We start from the raw sequence: 15144 nt of genomic DNA on the forward strand, positions 1-15144 counted from the left end.
CCACGAACACAAACCAGAACCTTCCCTTCCCCAAACAAAACAAAACACTTTATTTGCCCCACTTGCTTTTCTGAAGATGACCTTTCTCCCAAACCGGGGAAAGCATTTTCATTAGAGACGTTTACTGAACTCCAGGCTACAATAGAAACTGGAGGTGTACAGTCGACTAAATAGCGCCTCTGCTACCAGGACCATGAAGTCCCTCCACAGAGACAGCGTGCTGGGCTCCAGGAGTACACGCCGCAGAGACCGCCCTGGCTGGGCCGATGTGGCCGAAGCTAGGCTTGGATCCCGCAGTCATTTGCAACCCTTCTGCCATTCTCTTCTCCTGCAGCCTACAGAGCAGGTCCCCTTTCCACCACCACAGCAGATCAAGCGCAGTGAGGACTCATAGGTAGAGCGAACGCCGCTCTATTTTAAGGACCCAGTGCGTCCCCAAGTGGAGGAATAGCGGCGGAACTGAAGAGGAAGCACGGAGGAGGAGGAAGGGCCATTTTAATGCACACCTCCTAAGAGGGCGGGGCTACCTCAGGCCTCGCCCCCTCTGGACTCCATTTCCGCCGCAATAGCGTCCTGCGGCTCCGATTGGCTATTTTCTGAGCGTGAGGACGTTGCGTCGCGGGGCGGGGCGGACGAGCAGCGTCTGTCAGGGCTTGAGCTGTACGCCCCCGACCGCCGCCCCCTCCCCCGCGGTCGCGTCGTTGCCGCCTCTCGCTTGCCTTGAGAGGGGACGGGTGACGGCCGTGGCCCCGGGTGGCGGCTCAGCCTCCGGGCATCTCTCCTCAGCCGCCTCTCCGAGCCTGCCGCTGTCCTCGAGCGGGTCCCGGCCGCGGGAAGATGGCGGCCGCGCCCCGCGGCGTCCGGGAGCAGCGGCGCCTGGGCTGTGGGTCGGGACCCTTGGCGCGGCTGCTCGTCCTCGCGCAGGCGCTGCTGCTGCTGCTGCTGCCCTCCGCCTGGTGCGGCCTGTGCCCGGCGCCCTGCGCCTGCCGCCTTCCTCTGCTGGACTGCAGTCGAAGGAAGCTGCCCGCGCCCAGCTGGAGGGCACTGTCAGGCCCGCTGCCCCCCGACACCTCCAGCCTGTGAGTAGAGGGCCCGAGGGCCGGAGGGCGCGGTCGCCAGCCCGAGTGCAGAAGGGAGCTGCCCTGCGGAGATTGTGAACTTTGAGTGTTAGGTTTCCCGGGACCCGTGGGAAGATTGGGACTCCAGGGAGTCTTTGATGTTTAGCGTTGTCCTCACCGCTCCTGAGCGCAGCGGATGGCTGTGGGCCGGGTCCAAGTGCGAAGCCCTCTTTTTTGGGCTGCATCATTTATGTGTTCCAGTTTGACTGGTGCTTGGGCACGTGATGCAAACACGATCGTTCCAAAAAACACAGGAGCTCTCTTTTGTCCATAGTTCTCCCATCATGTGTGTTTCAGTTTGAATACTTGACAGGGTTGAAAAACCTCATCATGCATAAGGAAGGTCATTGCTGAACCCAGTATTTCTGTAAGAGCCGTATTCTTTAGCAGTCAATTTAAAGAAGGGAAATAGTTTTTTTCTTCCCAAATCATACTTTGTTTTCGCTATATTGCTTTGAGGCCTTCACATTAGATCTCTTTGTTTATGTATGAGACTTATACAGTGGCTGAATGGAATCCGGAATCTCTAAGCTCTGACTCCAAATCCTGACAAACTTGTATTAGCTAGTGGCACCTGGAGAGCTCATTGGTCTGAGTCAGTAGGTATTAAATACAACAGTAGATATTAAATACTGTAATTATGGGACTTCCTAGCCACCAACATACAGTTATGTTTCTGCCACTAACTGAGCGACATGCTTATTAATTGTCTTCTAGAGTTACCTCTGAAAGAGAGTTATCACTGAAAATACTTTGGGGTGTAATTAAAATGTGAAGAATGATTAGGTTCTCATTGGAGATAGAATACAGATAGAACATCTGTATTGCAGAGGTTAGTATATATTTGCACTATGTATTTATAGGTTAGCATAGACAGGAAAGAAGCTAACTCAGGTATATTGAGAAAATTAGCAACTGCTACAGTTAACATAGATTTGGGATATATTAACATAGCTTCTGTCAATTTTATGGTGGTGACAGCTGTAGCTAATTCTGCTTTTATTGACTCAAAGTTTAAGATTCTTATTATCATGTAGTGTAGTCTGAATTAAACCTAACATAGCGTCTGCCTCATACAGCAGGTGTCTTTTTAAAAGAAGCTGTTGAGACAGCTACCTGATTATGGTAGACTGAATCTGACATAGGTTTAAACACAGTATGACTTAATGTAACTATAATTGAAATAAATATTGTCCACTTTTAGAGATCCTTCATTAAGGCTTGCTGAGCATGCTTGTTTAGGTTTTATTTTTTTGTTTTTTTTTTTTTTTTCTTTTGTGTTTTGAGAAGAGGTATTGCCTGGTAGCCCAGGATGACCTTCAACTATCCTCCTGCCTCAGTTTACATAGTGCCGTACCACCATTCCCAGCTTGCATTCAGAAAATTCAAATGTCCTGTAATAAAGTTGACATTTTCAGTAGAAGGGAAATGTTTTGGAGAATGGTTCTCTTACAGAAATGTAATTGGTAGGCTGGAGAAATGGCTCAGAGGTTAAGAGGGCCGACTGCTCTTCCAGAGGTTCTGAGTTCAATTCCCAGCAACCACATGGTGGCTCACAACCATCTGTGATGAGATTTGGTGCCCTCTTCTGGCACGCACTGTATACTTGATAAATAAATAAATAAATAAATAAATAAATCTTTAAAAAAAAAAAAGAAATGTAATTGGGGGTCATGGTGGATAGATGGCTCAGTGGTTAAGAGCACTGGCTGTACTTCCAACGGACCTGGGTTCAATTCCAAGCACCCACGTGGCAGCTCATACTGATGGGAGTTGTCCTTCTGTATATATGTTTCTCTTATTGGTTGATGAATAAAACACTTTTTGGCCAATAGAGGCAGGAAGATAGATAGGACTAGGAGATGACGAGAATTCTGGGAAAGGTAGGCAGAGAGGCGCCTTGAGGAGGCACTATGTAGAGACTGGGAAGATAGGATGCACCAAGCATTCTCTGGTAAGAAAAGGCCATGTAGAAATACATAGATTAGTGCTTATTGGTTAATAATTAAGACAGAGCTAGCCAATAAGAAGCCCTAGCCATTGGCCGACAGTTTTATAACATAGTGCTCATGTATTTATTTGGAGCTGAGAAGGGCAGCAGGACCTGGCTGGACAAGAAAACTCCAGCAACACACAGCTGTCTATAACTTCTGTTCCAGGGGATCTGACACCCCCATACAGACATACATGCAAACAAAATACCAATGTACATAAAATATGAATAAATAAATTATTAAAAAAATGTAATTGGGTCTTCCATTATCACAAAAACTCATAAAGTTCAAGGATAGGATTGTATTATTTTAAGCCTAGACGGAAGCATTAACAATTGCTATTAGCTGCATAATTGTCAAGTATACTTAGGGTTCCCTATGTTATTTTGAATTCAGTGTTTTGAAGAAACTCAAATGCTCAAACTTATGATAGTCATGAAAATAATTGCATACAAAATTTGTTAATCCTGTTATCTTTTTTTTTCAGTGCTGGGGTATTGAATATTTTTTTTTAAGATTTACTTATTATGTATATAGTGTTCTTCCTGTATGTATGTTTGCCTGAAGGCCAGAAGAGCCCACCAGATCTCATTACGGATGGTTGTGAGCCACCATGTGGTTGCTGGGAATTGAACTCAAGACTTTTGGAAAAACAGCCATCATGCTCTTAACTACTGAGCCATCTCTCCAGCCCAAATCTAGGTTTTTAGGCATGTTAGGCAACTGCTGTATTATAGAGCAACACCTCAAGCACAACTCTGTTTTGTTTTTAAATTTATTAGGTATGGTTTATGATTCCCTGTCTTAGAAATTCTCTAAAATATTTGGTTTTTCAAAATTGGATTCTCTGGGCACAGAACTCAGTATTGTGTTTCATTTAATTAAACACACACCCACAAACAGATTAGAGGACCAGGAGTAATTGTAACTTCTTTTTAAAAAATATTTTATTGCATTTTATTTATTGTTTCTATATACGACCATGTGTGGAGATCAGAGGATAACTTGTGGAAGAAGTTGGTTCTCTTTCTACCATATGGGTCCCAGTGGATCAGACTTTTACCTTCAAGCTTGGTGGCAAATACTCTCGCTTTCTGAGCCACTGGTTCTCACCCTTCCTAATGCTGTGGTCCTTTAATACAGTTCCTCATGTTGTGGTGACCCCCAACCATAAAATTATTTTTATTGCTACTTCATAACTGTAATTTTGCTACTGTTATGAATCTTAATGTAAATATTTGTGTTTTCTGATGGCCTTAGGCAAATCCTGAGAAAGGGTTGTTTAGTCCCCTAAAAATGATTGTGACCTACAGGTTGAGAACTGCTGCTCTGAGCCATCTTACCAACCTAAAGGGATATATGGCCCAGGCCAGCCTTGAACTTCTAGTCTTTCTACCACTGCTTCTCCTCTTCAGCCTATTCTACTTGTATGGACCACCACAACAGGCTGAACTTTTTATTGTCTCTATAGTGCTCCTTTTTCAGAATACTGTATAGTTGGTGTTATGGTTTGAATATGAAATATCTCCCACAGGCTCACATGTTGGGAACTGGCATTGTTCCTAATCCCTTTTTGTATCTGCCTGCTGGCCTGGAACTTCCTCCGTAGACCAGAGTGGCCTTGAACTCACAAAGGTCTGTGGTCTCTGCCTCCCAGGTGATGAGTCACCACACCTAGAGGGGATTGTAAGATTTGTTTGTTTTTAATTACATTCATTTATTTATTTAGTGTATGGGGTGGGCAGGTACATCCTATGGTGCATAAGTGGAGGTCATAGACAAGCTATGGAAATCAGTTCTTTTCTTCTGCCATGTGGGCCCCAGGTATTGATTTCAGGATGTCAGGTTTGGCAGCAAGCACTTTTACCTCTTGAGTCATCTTCCTGGTCCCACATTCTGTTTTCATTACAATAACTAAATTGTTTCCATTTGTTCCTTTAGAATAGTTGTGAACAGGTTAATTCTTTACTCCAGGGAGAACATTAGCTTCTGCTGAATAACTCTAGCTAAGTCTTCCATTGAGTCTATATAAACAGAGTTTCAACACTGTTCAAAAGTCCAAAGTCTCAGCAGGGCAGTAGTTGCACATGTCTTTAATCCCAGCACTCAGGGGGCAGAAGCTGGTAGATCTCTGATTTCAAGGCCAGCCTGGTCTATAGATCGAGTTCCAGGACAGCCAGGATTACACAGAGAAGCCCTGCCTTGAAAAACAAAAACACAACAAACAAAAGTCCAAAGTCTCATCTAAGACCAAGGAAGTCTTAATTGGGAGCCTCTTGTAAAATCAAAAAGCAAGGTTTCTGTAGTGATATATTATTTATGATTTATTAAAGCTTGACTGAGGATTCAGAAAAGCAAAGTCAGCGCAAACTGACTTTGTAATGGTGATACACACCTTTAATCCCAGCAACCAGAAGCTAGGGAGGTGGTGGTATACACCTTTAATCCTAGGACTAAGTATCAAGAGGTGGCCGGATCTCTGTGAGTCCAAGACCACTCAGATATACACAAGATTGAATCAGTCTAAAAGAGAATTATAGCTCACACCTTTAATCCCAGCACTAGAGGGGTATAAAAGACCGGAGCAAGTAGTTAGTATGAGGCATTCATCCTCCAGCCATGCTGAGGAGAGGTTACAGTCTGAGGCTTGGTGAGAGCTTCTGGAGACAGGATCAGCCCATTCAGCCTGAGGTAGAAGTAAGAAGTTAGTGGCCAGCTGCTTTGCCTTTCTGATATTCAGCTTGAAGTTTGAATCCCAGTATCAGTCTCTGGGTCATTTATTTTTCATGTGACAAATTCCTACTTCTAATGTATAATGGAATAAACATTATTCCTAAAGAGTAAATGGATGCCTAACAAAAAAGATCAGATCAAAGGAAGACTGAAACTTGGCAGAGCAGACACCAGACCCTGCAGCTCCATGTTTGGTGTCTGGGGCTCTGACAGCACCTTCAGCTTTCCAGTGGGTTTGGGTAGAACCATCTTTCCAGATATATTACAGTAGGGACATGTGGTCTTTCCATTGGGCCTACTTCACTTGGTGCCTTCAGTTTTCCTTGTTGAACTTAACACATTTCTGGCATCAGCAGTATCCTAGATTCTCCATTGTACCTTTGGTATAGCCTCTCTACAGGTGCATGTACAACCTACTTACGGTATTTTGATCCTGTTATAGTTTTCCTGGCCTGGCTTTCTGGAATCTTGTCTCAAGCCTCCAAGATTTCCCACTCTTGCATTCTGTGTGCTTGCAAAACTAGTACCATGTAGACAATAAATACTACGTTGGAGATGCCCAGCTACCTAACTTTGTTGGACCACAGCTATGAGGGCTATTGAGTGCTTGCCTAGCTGAAAACATTTATTTCTCTGTGAGGTTATTTGTGTGGCTGTGTTCTAAGTTCAGGTATTCTCTTTTCAAATGAATTTATATTTTTACAAGTTGGAGCCTTTGGTGGATGGTGTCTTGTCAAGACATCTTTCCTGTTGTCCCTGTGGGAAGTGTGCGGTCTCAACCATAATGGTGCCAGTCTCAACAAATGTAGCTGTTTTGTCCATACTCACTATTTTAAGCAGGTTCATGTTCTTTTCCCAACTCAACTGCTCATTTTCCATATCTTCCACTTTCTGATTTGGAGTCTTACTATAAACTTTACTAAGCATACTGAATAGTAACCCTGTCACAGTCTGAATGTATGCTGTCTTGAAATTTCTTCCATCAAACCTAGTCAATTATTTTGAATTCAGTCTTACCAAAAATTTCAAAACACAGATAGAATGCAGCCATGTTCCTTGTCAGAGTGTAATGTGAATGGCTTCTTTTCTGAAGCCGCATGAGCATAGCCTCTACTGTCTATACTTTTGTCAGCACTTTGGTATCAATGTGTGGCTCACTAACCTCTGCCTCTTAACATTCTAGAGCTTCTCTAACCCATAGCTCAAAATTATTCTTCTTTCCTCTTGCAAACCAGTTCTAAGGCCCACAAAACAAGATGATCAGCATATTGCATCAATAGCTCCACTTCTTTTTTGTTTGTTTGAGATAGGGTATCTTTTTGTAGCCCTGTATGTCCTGGAGATCACTTTTTAGGCTGGACTGGCCTCGAACTCAGAGATCTACCGGCCTCTGCCTCCCTAGTGCTGTGATCAAAGGCCTGTACCACCATGCCTGGCTTGGATTTTTTATATTACTTTTCTTGTTTGTTTTGACTAATGTTCTGAGAGATGCAGTCTGTTATAGAAAGCAAGACTCCATAGCAGAAGGAGCACACAGTGGCTTGCTCACAGCTAGGTGGACCAGGAAACAGCTTTTTTGTTGTTTGAGACAATGCCTTGCTAAGTAGTCTATGCTTTCCTCAAACTCATGAAGAGTCTCCCCTTTTGCCTCCTGATGTTGGATCATACTGTGAACCATTACATTGGACACTAGTATGTAATTTTTGACTTGGGCATTCTGTGTCATTATGTTACTGCTCAAAAGTTCAGGAGACAGGATTTCTCTGTGGCTGTCTCAACTTTACAGCGATCCACCTGCCTCTGACTCCCGAGTGCTGGGATTAAAGGCATTTGCCACTAACGCCCAGCTCCCAACCTATATTTTTAAAATCCTTCCTACTTATACTAATATCTAGTGTTAGTGGAGAACCATTTAGCCAAAATAGTTTTAGAGTGCTAGGGCCTTGTGCCTGCTAGGCAGGTACTCTAAACTCTGTCTGGAGCCAAAGTTGTCATTGCCTTTCAAATGCAGAAGATCTGTGTTTTGCTTAGTTTTCAAAATTCCTTTATGCTTTGGAGGACCCACTTAAGCAGTGTCCCAAATATGTTTTATTAAAAATACTTAGTAGGGGGCTGGAGCAAAGGCTCAGCAGTTAAAATTGATGGCTGCTCTTGCAGAGGGTAGGGTTCAATTGCCACCATTCAAGTGGCAGCTTACAACCATTTGTGACTCTAATCCTAGGAGATCTGATGCCTCTTTCTGTTTTGTTTGCAGATCCCAAGCTTGCACATGATACATAGACATACATGCAGGCAAAATACCATACACATAAAATAATAATAAACCACTTTATATTTCTAATATACAACATGCATAATCAACAAGGGAGTAATCAAATTCTTGCTTTTTGTTACTATTATGACATAATTTCCTAATGCATGAAAATGCATTTCTGTCAGTTTAGTAAATAGCATTTTCTTTTTTTTAGAGACAGGGTTTCTCTGTAGCTTTGGAGGTTGTCCTGGAACTAGCTCTTGTAGACCAGGCTGGTCTCGAACTCACAGAGATCCACCTGCCTCTGCCTCCCGAGTGCTGGGATTAAAGGTGTGTGCCACCAAGCCCAGCAGTAAGTAGCATTTTTTAAAACGGATACACTTTTTATTTTTAGTTTGTGTGTATGTGTGTGTGTGTGTGTGTTTATGTGTGTCTGTACATACAAGTGCCTGGAGGTTGGAGACATCAGCTCTCCAAGAACCTGGAGTTTTAGGACATCATGAGCTGCCTGACTAGGTACTAGAAGTTGAATTCATGTCCTCCTGAAGAGCACTGTGTACCCTTAACTGTGGACCATCTATCTAGCCCAGTCTTAAGGGTTCTAAAATTTTATGTATTTTACATATTTTGTTCTTGATTTATTTTATTTTTATGAGAGATTGATGATGGATTGATTATGAGATTGTTCTTCTACATTATTACTTGAGGGAGGGACTCTCAGTCAAACCAAAGATCTGGTTGTGCTAGCTAGCTTGCTGTGGGGGCTGGGGGGAAGACTGGAATTATAGGTGGGCCACCACACCCAGCCAACATTTATGTGGGTTCTGGGGCTCTGAACTCCAATCTTTAACCTTGCCAAGTACTTTAACTGCTGAGCCATCTTCCCAGTCCTGCTTTATTCTTTAAAGGTTGTTCTAGCCTAATGAAAAACTGGCATTTAACCAGTGAAGAAAGATCATATTAAAAGCTTAGCAAAAATGTTTTAATGAAGGGCTTTGAATGCATTCTTATATTTTCTTTAGTGTGCCAAAGTAGATGACTCAACTTATTCTCTGTTACTCTAGTCATGAAAAATGTTAGGTTGTTCAGTTGATACAAATTAAAAAAAAAATCAAAGTAATTTAAATAATTAAATAGTCAGATTACTAAGTTTATGTTTAGGACAATCCCTAGAATAATGGAATAGTTTATATAAACTTTACTTTTTAAAAAAGGAATGTGTGTTCTTTACCCCTGCTTCTAAAAAAGGAGGAGATGACTTACGTTATTTGTAAAATAGTTGCCAGGATAACTAGTGATGAACAGTTTTACAATTAAGCAATGAACAGTTTAACAGCAGAGAATGCACTGTAATAATAATTGGAGACTAAATGTTTCTTTTGGGTTTCTCTTATTTTGTTTTTAATATATTTGTTTCAACATATTATTACAGCTTGCTCATTTAATTTAAATCATGGCAAGTTTCATTGGGAGCAATATAGATAATCCTTTCTTTAGGGTGCTGTGAAACCTGATGCTGGGTTAACCATGTTACCACTGAAAGACTAGGAGATGGGCTTAGTGAGTAAGAGTGCTTGCTGTGAAAGCAAAGTGACCTGGGTTAAAATCCCCAGCACTCATGTAGCATCAGTGTTGGGTGCAGACAGATGGGTCCCAGGGGCCTGACAGCCAGCCAGTCTAGTTGAAATGGTGAGATTCAGGGTCACTTAGAGACCGTAACTTAAAAGGTAAGATGGGGAGATCTGGAGAGATGGTTCAGCTGTTGAGCTAATTTAAATTCCTCCCACAAAATAATAAAAAAAAACAAAACTTAGGTTTGCTATCGAGGAATCATGTTTTATTTTAGTGATGAGAAACCCAGTTGATACATGGCTTTGTAATTAGATCTTCACAATATGTTATTTATTTAAATTAAAAAAGTTTTGGTCTATCGACCTGATGTGTGTCTGTGTGGTATGTGAATGTGGAGGTCAGAGAACAAGTTTGTGGAGTCTGTTCTCTCCTCTACCTTGGGTTCCAGGGATCAACTTAGGTTGTCAGGCTTGTGCAGCAAGTGCCTTTACCCACTGAGCTGTCTCATCAGCATCTATGCCAATATTTTGAGTGATAAGATAGCTTTTTTTGGGTGTTGCTTGTTTGTTTTCAGACAAGGTCTCACTGTGACACTCTTGGCTGGCCTGAAACTCAAAGAGATCCCACTTGAGTCTGTCTCCTATCCCCAGCTAAAATAGCTTGTTTTATGTTTGTCTGTTTTGTTTTTTGAGACAGGGTTTCTCTGTCTCTGGCTGTCCTGGCACTCCATTTGTAGACCAGGCTGGCCTTCAACTCACAGAGATCTACCTGCCTCTGCCTCTGCCTCCTGAGTGCTGGGATTAAAGGCATGCACCACCACTGCCTGGCAATAGTTTGTTTTTAATGCCCATTTCACATTTAAAAGTTTTAACTTAGTAATAATAAATAGTCTGATAAAAAGACATGAACTCAGTTGATTCTCGAAATGCTCACAAATAATGGAAAATGTCATAGCTTTCTGTATTGTATGGGATATAATCAATAGCATTGCCCCACTATTTTCAGACTCTTCTTCCTTCCTTTCCTTCTTTCCTTCTTTCTTTCCTTCTTCCTTCCTTCCTTCCTTCCTTCCTTCCTTCCTTCCTTCCTTCCTTCCTTCCTTCCTTTCTTTCCCTCCCTCCCTCCCTCCCTCCTCCCTCCTCCCCCTCCCTCCCTCCTTCCTCCCTCCCTCCCTCCCCCCTTTCTTTCTTTGAGACAATCTTACTATATGTTGTCCATGCCTCCAATTTACAGTCTTCCTGCCTTGGTCTCTGAGTGCTGGGACTACAGGTGTGTATCACTACACCTAGCCTTTTATTTTAAAAAAAAATATTATTTTAAATTATGTGTGTTTGTGGGTGACTCACCCTCCTTCAGCCATAGGTTGTCAGTAGTTCCACACATAGTGTTGGGGGGTACTCCTCCCCATTCATGCTGGAATTTTGGCTGGCACGATCTTGTGCAGATAACCACAGCAGTTGCACGTTAATGAGTGCAGTAGCCATATCATGTCTGGAAGTCACATTTCATAGTTCTCCCCATCTACCACCCAGCTCTTACATGCTTTCTGCTCACCGAGACTTGGGTGGCTGTGTGGGAGTGGGGAAGTTGATGGATAATTATTCATCCACAGCTGAGCACTCAATACTTACTTAGGCTTCCCTCTTTGACCACCTATGATGAGTTTGTTTTTAAACAGGCTTTTTTCATGGTCAAATATTAAAATAGAATGGAGACATTTTAGGTGGAAAAGTAAAAGTTCTTTGGTCATAGTTAAGGAAAGTCACTGTTATTTGTTGAGTAGTATCTTTTTCCTTTCTTTTGAAAACATAAATGAAGCCACTGTGTAGTTTGTATAAATATGTGTTATATATTTTAACTGGTTCCAGAGAACTCCATAGAGGATGGAACTTTCATATGTTATTTAACTTACCTCATCTTGATAGCATGTAGGTTTCATTTAAGATTTTTTTCTATTATAGTAACTTCTTGGTAGATAGTTCCAAAATTGTGTGTGTGTATATGTGTGTGTGTGAGTGTGTGTGTGTGTGTGTGTGTGTGTGTGTGTGTATGTATGTATGTATATATATATATATATATATATATATATATATATATATGATTCTTAGAAGTGGTGTTAATGGATGATTCTGACTGAAATATTAAATATGATATTGGTGTGTACCCCAATATATTGACCAAGTCTTTGGTGTGCTATCTATCTTCTTACTGCTATCTTTCTCATGGAGTCAAGAGTTCAAAAATCAGTATTTAGATTATGGTTTTAATATTTTATTAATTTATTTATTTGGTAAAAATACAAGTTTTCTCTATGTATTCCTGGCTGTCCTGGAACTTGATTTGTAAACCAGGCTGTCCTGGAACTCAATAGAAATCCACCTGCGATATGTACCCACTCATATATGGATATTAGACATAGAGCAAAGGACTACCAGCCTACAATCCACACCACCAGAGAAACTAGGAAACAAGGAGGACCCCAAGAGAAGAACACATGGTCCCCTGAAGAAGGGGAGGGGGCCAAGAAACTCTGAACAAATTGGGAGCATGGGGTGGAGAGGAGGGAGGTGGGAAGGGGAGAGGGGGAGAAGTTGAGTGGGGAGGAGAACAGGAGAGAACAGGAAGACTGAGACAGGGGAGGAATAGAGGAGGGCAAGAAAGGAGATGCCTTGATAGAGGGAGCCAGTATAGGTTTGGAGAGAGGTCAGTCTGACACAGGGAAAAGTTAGGGCATCCACAGGGATGACCCCAACTAAGAATCTAGGTAGTGGTGGAGAGGCTGCCTTTTATGCCTTTCCCCTATGAGACTGATAACTTGGCTGCCATTCCTAGAGCCATCCAGTAGCTGATCGAAGCAGAAACAGGCACCCACAGCTAAACACTGAGCCATACTCCTGGAATCTAGTTGAGGAGAGTGAGGAAGGATGAGCAAAAGAGCCAAGACGGTGCTGGAGACACCCGCAGAAACAGTTGAATTGACCTAGTGAGAGCACGGAGACCCTAGTTGTAAAGCTGGGGAACCAGCATTGGACCGAAACAAGCTCTCTGAATGCGGGTGCCAGCTAGGAGGCCAAGGCAGTCTATGGGACCTCTAACAGTGGAGCCAGTGTTTATCCCTAGAGCACAAATTGACTTTGGGAGCCCATTCCCTATGGAGGGATACTATTGCAGCCCAGATACAAGAAAGAGAGCCTAGGTCCTCCCCCAAATGATGTGAGGGACTTTGATGGTCCCCTATGGAGGGCCTCACTATCCTTGGGGAATGGGTGGGGAGTGAGTGAGTTGGGGGCATTGGTGGGGAGCATGGGAGGGCGAGGGAATGGGGGGATTGATTGTAAACAAGAGTGCTTCTAAAATAAAAAAAAAATAGAAATCCACCTGCCTCTGCTTCTGAGTGCTGGGATTAAAGGTGTTGTGTCATCACCGCCTGGCTAATACTGTTGATTCTTGAAAACAAAATGATCACACACACAAACTATATACCTGACTAAGCAGAAGAAAACTGTATCTTTGTGGCTGCAGGAATTCTTTGTAGTTGACTTGTAGAATTTGTGACTTCTGTGAGCATTCTGTAAATAATTTATACCCTGAGAGCACTGCACAACCACAGTAATAGCACCTCAGGCACTGGGTGATATTAAGCACTTTAATAATTCATTGCTTATCACAGCTGCTTCCCTGTAGCATAAGTGGGAGGGGAATGATGGGGGAGGTCCTTCTGTGTATATGTTTGTCTTATTGGTTGATAAATAAAGCACTGTTGGCCAATAGGGAAGCAAGATAGGCAGGGCTAGGAGAGAAGGAGGATTCTGGGAAAGGTAGTACAGAGAAGTCGCCATGTGATCCCGGAAAGAGAGGACACATGCTGTTGGCATCTTTGATAAGGTAAGTCTTTATAAAATATATAGATTAGTAGTTATGGTTGATAATTAAGACTGAGCTAGCAAATAGGAAATCCTAGTCATTGGCCAGCAGCATTGTAATATTAAACTCTGTGTTATTTGGATGGCGGTGGAAACTCAGGCGGCTGGTGGAAAGAGTTATCGTTACAGGGAATCTACAACTTGTAGTGATAAAGCCTTCATTGAGATGTTTACACATCAGTTATCCATTAACACTCATATTTGTAGTGTTAGAAAATACAGGAAAGGTTACTGATTGCTATGTATATTTTGGGAATAGTTGAAGGGACTAGTTGGAACTTTGATTTTAATCATAGCAGTGCCAGTGATATCTTACTAAACCCTAAATCTTCTGGTAGTTCATTTATTATTACGTGTGTGTATGTAGTATGCATGTCATGTTTGCATATGTGTGGGCATATGTATCTGTGTAGGTGTGGGTTCACCTGTGTGCACATGAGTGAGGAGGTTCAAGGTTGGTGTTGGAAATGTTCCTTTGAGCAGGGGTCCCTCAACTGAACCTAGAGCTCATCAAACCTATTATTCTATCTGGCCAGGTTGCTCTTGGGATCCTGTTTTTGCCTTCTAAGTGCTAGAATCATAGGTGGGCTTTCAGGTCCACATGGCATTCATTTGTGGGTATTGGGGATCCAAACCCTCGTTTTTTTTTTTGTTTTTTTTTGTTTGTTTTGTTTTGTTTTGCTTGCATGACAAGTATCTTATCTCCTGAGTATAGTTCTTGCACTCCTCCCTAAGAGTTACCCATGGATTCATTCAGCGTTAATACAGACAGTCCTTGATCAAATAATTTCCTTTTTCTTCTGGTTTTTGGAGACAGGGTTTCCCTGTGTAGCCCTGGCTGTCATGGAATTTTCTCTGTAGACCAGGTTGGCCTTGAACTCAGAGATCTGCCTGCCTTTCCCTCCTGAGTGCTGGGTTTAAAGGCCTGTGCCACCACTGCCTAGCCCAAATAATTTCTTTTAAATAAAATACTTTAAAAGGTAGTTCTATGGAGCTGGAGAAATGGCTCAGTGGTTAAGAGCGCTGGCTGTTCTTCCAGAGGACTCTCGTTCAATTCCCAGCACCCACATGGCAGCTCACAGCTTTCTGACTCCAGTTACAGAGATTTAGATACCATCACACAGACATGTGCAGGCAAAACACCAGTGCATACAAAATGAAAATAAATCATTAAAAAAAGATCTATAGCCAGGCATTGGTGGCACACGCCTTAAATCCCAGCACTCGGGAGGCAGAAGCAGGTGGATCTCTGTGAGTTCGAGACCAGCCTGGTCTACAAGAGCTAGTTCCAGGACAGTTTCCAAAGCCACAGAGAAACCCTGTCTTGAAAAAAAAAAAATCTATGTCAGTACTATCAATTAAAAGAAACAATAACAATGCTTCGTTTTGTCACAGTGTAAACTAAGCTCTTAAAGTGGCCAGGAATTACAGATGAGCAGGCATGAATCTAGCTGAGAACAAATCATTCAAACCTTCATGTACTTTCCAACTGCCTGTGGCAGCACAGTGAGATAAATTGATCTCTAGTATTTCTCCAGTGTATCCCTTTT

The 15144-nt window shown here is 42.4% G+C and overlaps 1 protein-coding gene across 3 annotated transcripts in view; it reads left to right on the top strand.

The window, feature by feature from the left end:
- Positions 1-837: 837 nt before the first annotated feature.
- Lrig2 (leucine rich repeats and immunoglobulin like domains 2) overlaps positions 838-15144 on the top strand; it is a 58540-nt gene continuing 44233 nt past the window's right edge. For all 3 annotated transcript variants that reach the window (XR_004771728.1, XM_027393860.2, XM_027393861.1), the window contains exon 1: positions 838-1079. Coding sequence is in view for 2 of the 3 variants with exons in the window: in XM_027393860.2 (XP_027249661.1) it covers positions 838-1079 (242 nt within the window). In the remaining variant the exon portion in view is untranslated. The remainder of the gene's footprint in view (positions 1080-15144) is intronic.

The sequence above is a fragment of the Cricetulus griseus genome, assembly GCF_003668045.3.
Source record: "Cricetulus griseus strain 17A/GY chromosome 1 unlocalized genomic scaffold, alternate assembly CriGri-PICRH-1.0 chr1_0, whole genome shotgun sequence".
NCBI classification, from domain to species: domain Eukaryota; kingdom Metazoa; phylum Chordata; class Mammalia; order Rodentia; family Cricetidae; genus Cricetulus; species Cricetulus griseus.